Genomic DNA, 10,319 nt, shown 5'->3' with positions numbered 1-10,319 from the left:
TTGTACGACTCTTTGTTCAGCAGTGTTATAACTTATTGTTTCTTAGTCTGGGGTACAACCACTGTCTCCAATATTACAAAACTCCATGTACTACAGAAAAAAGCAGTTCGTGCAATTAACAACATTCCAAATGATGCACACACCAAACCTGTCTTTGAGGCATTACACATTGTACCTATTGTGCAATTGTACTCTGTCCCGCTGCGCAAAAAGTACACATCAAATATTAATCAAAGAACTGCATTCCTCGCTGATTTGTCTAGACTAACATGCAGAGAACGCCCCTACAATACGCGCATCGGAGACAACTGGTATTTACCGCGAACGCGAACTAACTACGGCAGACAAATGCTGTCCTATAATATCCCGTCCATTTTAAACAATTTGTGAAAAACTGTAATTAGTGAAGAGTAACAGCTTATAGTTTCTTTCTTTAGTGTACTAACTCAGCCTGCTTTTATGCCTTCCCTCTTTACGTGATATGTTTGATGGTTATGTGTTTTTTGATGCCCTGAACGTGTTCATTTTCGATAAAATGTGCTTTTGTTTTAAATATGTCACAGGCATAACATATAATGTACCGTTGTGTGATTGTGGGTTTTTGTGCACAATGTAGTTGCTGTAGGGGGCGGGGACCTCCGTCAAGCCTCTATAGGCTTTTTGTCCCCGCTCCCCACATCCTTGATGTGAAAATAAACCTGATTGTCTTGTTCCTGCGCACCCCTTTTTCACCTTAAAAAGTGCAAAGGAACTTTTTTTTGTCCTTCTTGCTATTTGAATTCTAAGTTCTTGCCAGCTTTTCGTATGATATTGGGATAAATATTCACAATACTTAGTTTTTTGGCATTGAACGCTTGCGTACACAGTGTCACCGCATGATTATGCCACGGCCGAATTATGCACAAGAAACAACGGTGCAATTCTTTATGATATCGATATAGGTGCAAGCAAAGAAAGCACCTGCTTCTCCTACACGCATGAATGTAGCCGACAGGCGTGATCTATGCTGAACGTTAACTGGCGAGACAAAAACAGGAGCTCAGTTTCTCTTTCCAGTCGTGAGAAATATGTAGACCACATGCTTTTTTTTTTCGCAAAAACTTCCCAAGATGTTCCAGTGGTACACTGTTGTGGTGTGTCCAGTTTCCGACCATGGAACAGTTATTAATGCTTTGATTTCAGTGTGCAAGAGCTCTCTATCGTGAACGCCAAGTACTCACGTCTTATTTTATTTACTTTGACAGGTACAGAATGGCCCAAACCAAAGTGTCGCAACTATTCCAAGGGTTGGGGAGAATGATACGGTGAGAAATAGCCACGGTCGTATCCGTTTTATCGCTAATTACTACCATGTCTAATAAAGTAATTAGAGCGCGGACATCAAGCCAAAGACGTCAATTTACTCGATTTATTTTTTTTGCAACGTGAAAGGGGACGTTGTGGCTATGGTTTGTAAAGCGTGGTAGTGCAACGCAAAAAAAATGCTTGAAACTGACATATAAACATGCTGTCTTCTGCGAAATTCGGATTCTTTGATCACATGCAAGCAAGAAATCCGTGAAATTTGAGATCATCTACTGTATTTTTCCAGTTGCTTTGTGATGAGCTAGTCAACAGGCCGACGCTAAAATTGCACGTGGCGGTAAAATCACGTCCAAACTGTTCCGTGCAGCTGGAAACACAGCGCAGCTGTCAAGGACGGTGTTCACTTTTTTAGACCAGAATAGGATACTTTCACACTAGGACTGGTGCGCACGTACTCTCAAACCCGAGCATCAGGCGCCATGTTCTGCCGGGCTGACAAAACGCTACTAACGCTACGAAGTGACTTTGCGCAATGCGCAACAAGGGGCTGTATAATCTCTGAGAATGCTTAAGCATGTCCCTGTCATCCTCCGGCAAGTACAAAAGGTCATCTGGGCACCACTGCTTTGCCTACGCATGCAGTGACAGCCAGAGGAAAAGCAGCAGCTGGGTTGTGGAGCGCAGTGTGCGGTGTGCACGACGTGTGTCGAGAGCTCTGCCGTTGCGGAGTTTTCAGCCTACATAGTTTCCAAACAGGCTTTAAAAATGCCGACCTGCGTTAAATATGCATTGCCGCTGTGCATAGAACGAATTACGAGGCAAGTATGAAAGCATGCGCGAGCACTTGTTTGAAACGGTCGAGCCAACTGCATGGCCTTCTCGATACGTTTAGCATTCGGTGACCGTGTTATGGGAAAGTGCAGGTGTACGCGGAGAATTCGGGATGGGGTATCTGTGTTTGTGTGTGTGTGTCGCTTGAGGACGGCGTGAATAAACGCCTCCTTTGTGGACTCGGAAGCCTGTTTCATTGCTGCGAACCACTCTGCCACCCTCCTCACTGATGAGGTTGCGTGCGCCGCAGCGGTGCTCGACTGTATGTATACTTGCGGGGAAGGCTGGTCGGGGGCTCGAACCGGCGGCGTTTGGTGGACCCACCGTAGTAATCCCGACACCTACCGAATGACACTCTGTGCCAATGCTGCTGCACGACTAGACAAGAACAAGTGCAGTCGAAGCTACAGCGTTGGTTTTCTATGATTATAAGTTAGCGGTGTCGATCTATGGGGTGGCGCTGAAATAGCGCGGTGGCTAGCAGTATGGCCAACAAAAGCTAATGAATTTGGTCGAGTGGGGCGATCCGCCATTAGCCCATTTTGTCGTCGGACCCGCCCCGCTTCCATCTGTAGCTCGAGTGCTCTAATACTATGAATACCCCTGTCACACTGGCAACTTTAGTGACACTTTCACGAATGTCACTTTCGATGCGCGCTCTCGCACGGCAAAACGAAGTGTAATTGGAAATGATGGCAGGTGCGATGGATGTTGCAGCACCTTGTGTAAATTAGTTTTTTCGCTTGATAATACAATTTTATCTCAAGCCTAATTACTCTAAGTTAATTTTCAGATGTTTTTTTTTATTTCCGGAGCCCTTCACTACGGCGTCCCTCATAGCTTTGTCGCTTTGGGACGTTAAACACCTCTAAACCAAACCAAATTTTCAAAGTTTTTATTTCCACATATGGATACACGTTCTTAACTTCAAAAAGCATCACTATTCGAAACTAGTAATATCCGACGCTACATGGGCGTTTCGAATGCCTTCCAATCAAATGCCATTCGACTCTACAGGCGCCTTGTGCTGCTAACGAATTTTTTAACGGCATTCGGCTGAGATACATTCGAGTCAACGTAGCTCCGCGAAGACATTGGAAATTTCGTTATGCCTTCGAAACGCGAACACAGCCCGCATTGACCAACAGCCGTCGCCATCTCTTCGCCCAGCCCACACCAACGCCGGACCACTGCTTCGGTTCTGTGGTTGCTGATTTTGATGTGTGTTGCTGGCTCTTTTCTGTTGCTTATTTAGCAAATAATTCGATTACTAGCTAAACGAGTGCTTGAAGGTCATAGCACACCAGCGTGCATTTGCCGCTTAAGCGCGAAATTTCCAAACAAATGCACCGATGAGCACGACTGGACTCCAGCGCTCTTGTTTACATCGCCGTGTACAAAGAGCTAGTGCTCGCTTGCATGACATAAAAAAGCAAGCTGCGCTTTAGTTATATTACATAATATGTTTTTGTACCTGTTGTACAGTTGCTTGTTTGCGCGGTGCGACAACTCGGCAGGAAGCGCCGATGTGATCGCGCACCTGGGAAACACTTGGTAGCCGGGTTGCTGACATCGCGTGACCGGCGCTTCTCGCTAATAGTCCCGGCTTTCTCCGATGCGACGAACACTTAACTTTAAATGACTTTATCCGAAAGTATGTTCGGCAACCGTTACCATCATTGAAGTGGCTTTAATTGTTGTCCACAAGCGACAGCGACGACTGCTGCTGGCTACCTAAAGCATTCAGCGACACTCTGGGTCCCATCGGTGCTTTCCGTTCATTGTAGGCACGTCCTGTAATGTATAAGCAATAGTAGATTTCAGGTGGCTTTTCTCAAAACTACACTCGTCTGCCTTTCCATTCACTAAATTTTGTGAAGTCGCTCTCCACAATCGCCGAAATTGCACATACGAACCCTGCGGACTCGTTAGGCCTATCGCGGAAGGGAGTCGTCCTTATTTGGTAAAGCAAGAGTAGCTGTTCAAGTGTGCGCGCTATTTAGTTGCTTATGACCTAAAACTAGTTCTCATTCAAAGCATGTAAAGTAAATACGATGATGATTTTAGGAACCTTTAATTAAAGCTCATCGCGCGACACTGCGCGAATGACACTTTAGGTGAATGTCACTCGTTCAAAGTGACCCTAAATGCGCCCGTGTGACAGGGGTATGAGTGTGTAGCGCTTCGTCAGGGTTCCCTGAATTATCGTATACCCCGCGTTTCGTAACATCGTGGTTACGGAGGTTCGTAATTTGTGGTTCGCAACAAGTGCCATCCTTGGAGTCTTTCAGAGACTGGCTTGACGAAACCGCATTAGACCTGCTATGTGTACAGGTATTCCAGCATTATCGCGCAAAGTGCAGGCATGCATATGAATAGTTTGTAGCAATGCTCGCTGCGTCATTCAAGACTGATAAATCTTTTCGCGAACTTCTAACGACACGCGGTTTGAGGAAATCTCATGCGTAGCACTTGCACTCACCGGAGGCATTTGCCCCAGCGGTGGACAAGGAGCCTGCAAAGGACGTCGCCAGAACGGCCTCGCTGAAAGTTGGTAGATAATAAACTCGATCACTGCAACTTATGCCTTGAACTGCGACGTAGTGCAACGTTTAAAAAGTGCCGTCTGACCGCTGCTCCTGTATGCGCCCTCCGTCGTGTCGCCTCGCACCATGGAGGTGCCTCGCGTGGCCGCCCGAAAGTGGTGTTTCTCTCCGCCTTCAACAGATGACGCCACAGAGCTTTCAAAATAGCGGCATCCAATTTTTTTTGTGTTCTGGTCTATACTCTATACTGACTGCTGCAACGCTAAACGCGCACTATGCAAACGCTGCTTATAATGGGTGCGGCCAATGCTGCTGACAATGCGGATTTATAATTAATTTGGATCAAATCAGGAAAGTTCATCATCCAAACTGTGCATTCAAAAAGCAAGACTATCGTATGCTATCTGTGCGTGAAATTCCAGTGCGAATTAGCGAGCGGTTTAACCGAGAGAAGAATTTTACGGTGCACGTTTAGTGTTGAAACAATCTATATGTAGTGCTTCGTAACCTTCGGAGACTTATCCAGCTCAGTGGTCTCCCTGCCGCAAACATTACCGTTTTCTTTTTCTTTCTAGCGTTGCTGAGCTATGAGAACATCAGAATATAGTACAATGTGTTTAGGGGGAGTCACCTATGTGTAGAAGGTTTTGAAACAAGGTTTTGATTCTAATGAGTAACTCCTCTCTTATTTCATAATAGAGTACTTGAAAAAACTGCGAATAAACGCCAATTTCTTTCTTCAACTTCTCCCACGCGCCAGACAAGCTATTCCTTCGCCTACTGGAACTGTTGACCTTGGCCAGGGCTTCCCCGACTTCCCTCCGCCCGACTTCCTTGTCAAAGCTCTCCAGGAAGCCACACTGGGAAGCGCCCTTCACCAGTACACGCGAGCATTTGTAAGTAACTGTCCTGATTTTGGACCGCATGCATTGACAGCAACTCTCTTGCTGTTAGTTAAAATATGCAAACAACCAAGGCTCCCTAAATCTCCCTCGTTTCACGGTGCAGTCCGAGTGGCTTAAGCTTTAATATTCTGTTAACCCCCTTGGAATCTAGAGGGGCAGATGTCACGCAGTACGGGCCACGCCCACAATCTTCTACTCACAATGCGCCGATGCGTTCCATCGTCCTTGTTTCATCGTCCTTGTCTTCCTTTTCTATGTTTAAAGTATCCGTTCATAAACGTACTCTGCCTTGTTATGTAAAACGTTACTATTGGTTGTATTGTTTAGGTCTGCGGCGCCAACCATCCTGAAATTGCATCAGCCACAAAAATTAGCGAGAAATTGTGAGCAGCAAACATGGTATGGTATGGAATGGCATGGCGTGGCATGAGATGTAGGGCATAACACTCGGAAGCTGCACGTGAGTTCGACTACCTGGGATTCTTGAGCGTGCACTGATATCGCACAGCACAAACACGTTTTTGCATTTCATCGAAATGCGGCCGCCGAGGTCAGTATTCGATCCCGTGACCTTGGTGTCTGCAGCCGAGTGCCAAAGCCATGGACTGCGCCACTGAGGTAAAAGTCACGGAGCCTTGATGAATGCTGCAGAGGTTGTTTGACGTAGACCTCTTTTTATATCCTTACCACGTTTTTGTTGCTGCATTCCGCGCTTCAAGACTGATATTCGCAGCAAACGAGAGGCACCTACCTTGCACTCTATGATAGAAACTTCAGAGGACATGCCGGCGCACCTTCGCGTGGCCGTGATCGAATTGCCTATAGTGCGCTCTAGGCCCTATTGTTGCAGTCGATTGCGATGATCAGGATTTTGAGTGATGACGCCTCATAAAGCGTACTTCTGCCGATGAAGAGAACTGCAGGCTTAAAAAGAAGCTCACAGCTAGATTTTTTGTTTTATGTGCGCATGTATGCTCGCTTTTTCTCGTAGACTTAATGAGATTACTTGCCTTGCCAATAACAACTGGTCGCAGAAATTCGACAACTACATCACTCTGCCATCAACAAAGGACATGACATTATCTACCAATGGCTACCGGGGCATAGCGGCATAGCAGGCAATCACCGCGCGGATGAGGTCGCGCGAACTGCTCACGACGACGGCGATTTTGTGTCGATCCCCATTTCGAGATCGGACGCAGCGAGCAAGCTTCGCGCACTTGCGCGGGACATCACGCTTGCCGCGTGGAATTCCGGCCAATTTTGCAATTCCCGTTTACAATCCTTGGACCCATATCTGAAGCTCCGGCTACCATCAGGCCTACCACGACGAGAAGAAACTTTGCTGTGTCGCCTCTGGCTTGGTGTAGCTTTCACCAACCACTACTCATTCTTAATCGGTATGGCTGATAGTCCTGCATGTTCCATCTGCGGGCATGATGAGACCATAACCCACATTCTTTGTGACTGCCCTGCCTATACCACCGAAAGGAAGTCTCTCAGCCGTGCGCTGGAGCGCCTAGATCCGCGCCCTTTCACGGAAATGAAGATTCTCGGCCACTTGCCGCGGCGGTCGTCGGCGGAGAAGGCCTGCAAGGCACTGCTCCGCTTCTTGAGAACTTCTGGCCTGCACGATAGGCTGTGACTTTAACGAACAGTGACGTTTTACAGCGACTTCAATTTTCTGTTACTCTCCTTTCTCTTTCTTTTTTTTTATCCCCTCACTCATTTCCCCCCCGTGTAGGGTAGCAAACCGATTATTCTTTCGGTTAACCTCCCTGCCTTTCCTCTTCTACATCCTCCTCCTCCTCCTTGCCTTGCCAATGAGCCTGAACGGCGCTGGTGCCCACAGAAACTGCCCGTGTAGTCTACAGAAAGAAAAAAACAAGCAGGTGAGTCATGCGAAAAGGCACGCAACAACAACACGGGCTTCGTTAGTCGAAGTACACTGCCCACGCGAAGCTAACATATTTCAAGTGTTTTCGTGCTTCTCCAGATGTAAACACGAAGAACATTAAAATCATATGATTTTTGCTGGCCAGATCTACTATGTGGCTTATGAGGCACACGTACATACCATGGTGTAGTGATCCAGGTTGACTGAGATCCCGAGGTGTCCTTTAATGCGCACAGTATCTCGCTACAGACAACCTTTTGCTTTCTATCGCCACCGAAAAGAGGCCGCCACGACTGTAATCCAAAACGCAGTCTGCTAACAGCCATTGAGCCATTGAGTGGTAGGGAAGAGAGTAAAGAATTCTAAGACTGCATTCACATATTACCTCGAACTTTTGTACATTGATAAACATCGGTGCAAGAGCCCTTGTTTCCATTGTCCAGCATATTGTTTTTAACTTTAAAAGGGATGCCTTTCAATGACTCCCTTTTTGCACTCTTACTAGAGACTGATACAGCTGAAGAGCGAAGCGGCAGGTGCCCCTCAAAGGAGACCCTCCAGCCAATGGTGTCGACTGACTTTCATGACACTGCGGTTAATTCGATTAAGCCGTGGCTGATCCCCTTTCACCTGCCACCTCCTGTGATATCACGCCAAAAGGTCGATGGGGATCGGTCACGGGGGAGAACCAGTCCATGCCATTCGCTGGAGCGGCTACTTTGAAGCGTGTTTTCCGCTTCGTTCTGGAGTGTATTCGACTATAGGCACTACACTACAATCTCCGCATTGCGTTTAAGCTTCCCATGTGCGTATCAGACCATGTTATAGTGCGTAGAGCCAAAAGGTTGTGATAACGGCTGGTCTTTCCGAGAAGAAGACGGCGCTGCTGAACGTACAGTCGCCTTTCTCCCTTGCTTTGCACTGACGGTTTTGGTTGGTGTATGTGTGTGTGGTGGCATGTTTGCGTGTTTACGCGTGCAAACGCGTGCTCGCAGGAGAGCCCCATGAACACGCGCGTGTTGAAGAAAAAGAAGCACTCTGCGGCGTTCTGACTCTTTTCACGCGATACCTGTGCCCTAAGTTGGGGGGTTTGGCGCGAGGATGCTGTGACAGTGTCGCTGCATGGCGCGCTTGTACAGTCACCATCATCAGAAGCAGGAGCCTCACTACGCCCACTTCAAGACAAAGGTCCCTCCCATATCTCCCCAATTAAGCCTGTTCTGTGCCAGCTGCGGCCACCTTATCTCCGCAGAACTCTTAATCTCATCCGCGCACCCTGCCGCCCCCTGCTACGGTTACCTTCTTTTTGTATCCAGTTCGTTACCGTTAAAGACCATCGGTTGTCTCGCCTTCGCATTACGTGCCCTGTCCAAGCCCATTTCTTCATCTTGATTACCGACTAGGATGTCATTAACTCGTGTTTGTTGCCTCACCCACTCTGCCCTCTTCCTGTCTCTTAACGTTACACCTATCATTTTCGTTTCCATAGCTCGCATAGTTGTCCTCAGTCTAAGTTGAACCCTTTTCGTTCACTTACAGCCACTAAGTCTTAATTGGTTTTACTAGAGGCATGAACGCCGTGGAAACAACGAGGCGTGCTTATGTTACCGCTTGTTTCTTTTTTTCTTTTTACTTCGCTTGATCCGCCGCGGTGGCTCAGTGCTTATGGTGCTCGGCTGCTGGCCCGAATGGCGCGGGTTCGATCCCGGCCGCTAAAGTCGAATTTCGGTGGAGGCGAAATTCTAGAGGCCTGCGTACCGTGCGATATCAGTGCACGTTTAAGAATCCCAGGTAGTCAAAATTTCCGGAGCCCTTCAATACGGCGTCCCTCACAGCCTGAGTCGCTTTGGGACGTTAAACCTCCACAAACCTTACTTCGCTTGTGTATATCGTCTCGCTGGGCCGTGAACTGCTGAGTTCTCTGGTCAGCACTAATCCCACTCAAGCAGCGCGCCATAACACTTGTCCAGTCTTGACTACAATAGTACAAATGCTGTCAAACAGCACGCTGTCCGAATATAGAATGTCAGCAATTTTAAGTTACAAAGACAACGTTGACGTCCGGTTTAAAAGCGTCAATTTTATACGTTGTTCGCAATGTATGAAACGCGGGAACGTACGGCCGTCGCCGTCGACACAAGCTGCGTTTCGATGAAGCACGCGTGCTTTAGAATACATTTAGGCATTGCCAGTTCTTGGCCGCGGTGGTGATAGGAACTTCTCTGTATGCATTTCTTTTCCTTTCGTGAAGGGTCATCCGCGCCTGGTGATTGCTCTGGCTAATATTTACTCTTCCCTCACGGGTCGAAGAATTGATCCACTCAATGAGGTGCTCGTTACCGTGGGTGCCATCGGAGCCCTCTACGCCACCTTTCATGGGCTGCTGGACCCCGGAGACGAGGTGGGTGAAGACAATGTCGCACAAGCTTTTATGCTGGAGTACCCGTGTGTGCCGGTGTAGCGGCCCTTTTTTACCTAAATGCATTGTCCTGTTGTAGTATTCGATGCGCATCAAAAAATAATCGCGCTTAATACGGCCTTGCGTCAAAATCAGTTCACCCATGCGCCTGTAATTTTGCTGATCACCTCTTTGGCCAGCAATGGGGAATAAAGAGGGGTGGGGGGATGAAGCGCTTTAAAAAGAGAGAACACACTAGAAAAAGGACACGCGACAAGCGCTTGTGCCGTGCGCTTCTCTCGTGCTAACCTTCTACTGCCTTTTGCAGGAGTTTTAAATTTTATTTTTCTGTTTCGCTTCACCGCGCTAATTTTGCAGATGGTTCCTTGATCACGAAGTTTAGAGATCGCTCGCGCAGACTTCCACGATCGTCAGGA

General features: G+C 47.6%; 1 protein-coding gene across 1 annotated transcript; it reads left to right on the top strand.

Moving 5' to 3' along the window:
- The first annotated feature begins 1,274 nt into the window (after positions 1-1,274).
- LOC149352833 (kynurenine--oxoglutarate transaminase 1-like) lies at positions 1,275-9,945 on the top strand. The gene is made up of 3 exons (XM_089575728.1): positions 1,275-1,304; positions 5,443-5,578; positions 9,736-9,945. The coding sequence occupies exons 1-3, from the start codon at positions 1,297-1,299 to the stop codon at positions 9,943-9,945; spliced, it is 354 nt and encodes a 117-aa protein (XP_089431854.1). The 5' UTR covers positions 1,275-1,296.
- The last annotated feature ends 374 nt before the right edge of the window (positions 9,946-10,319 follow it).

This window comes from Amblyomma mixtum, chromosome 3, assembly GCF_055824585.1.
Source record: "Amblyomma mixtum isolate Tamu chromosome 3, ASM5582458v1, whole genome shotgun sequence".
Lineage (NCBI taxonomy): Eukaryota > Metazoa > Arthropoda > Arachnida > Ixodida > Ixodidae > Amblyomma > Amblyomma mixtum.
This window is presented reverse-complemented; position numbering and strand designations above follow the sequence as displayed.

Coding starts and splice junctions, on each gene's coding strand:
- LOC149352833 (XM_089575728.1), top strand. Junction 5,579..9,735: donor ACCAGTACACGCGAGCATTT/GTAAGTAACTGT, acceptor CCTTTCGTGAAG/GGTCATCCGCGCCTGGTGAT.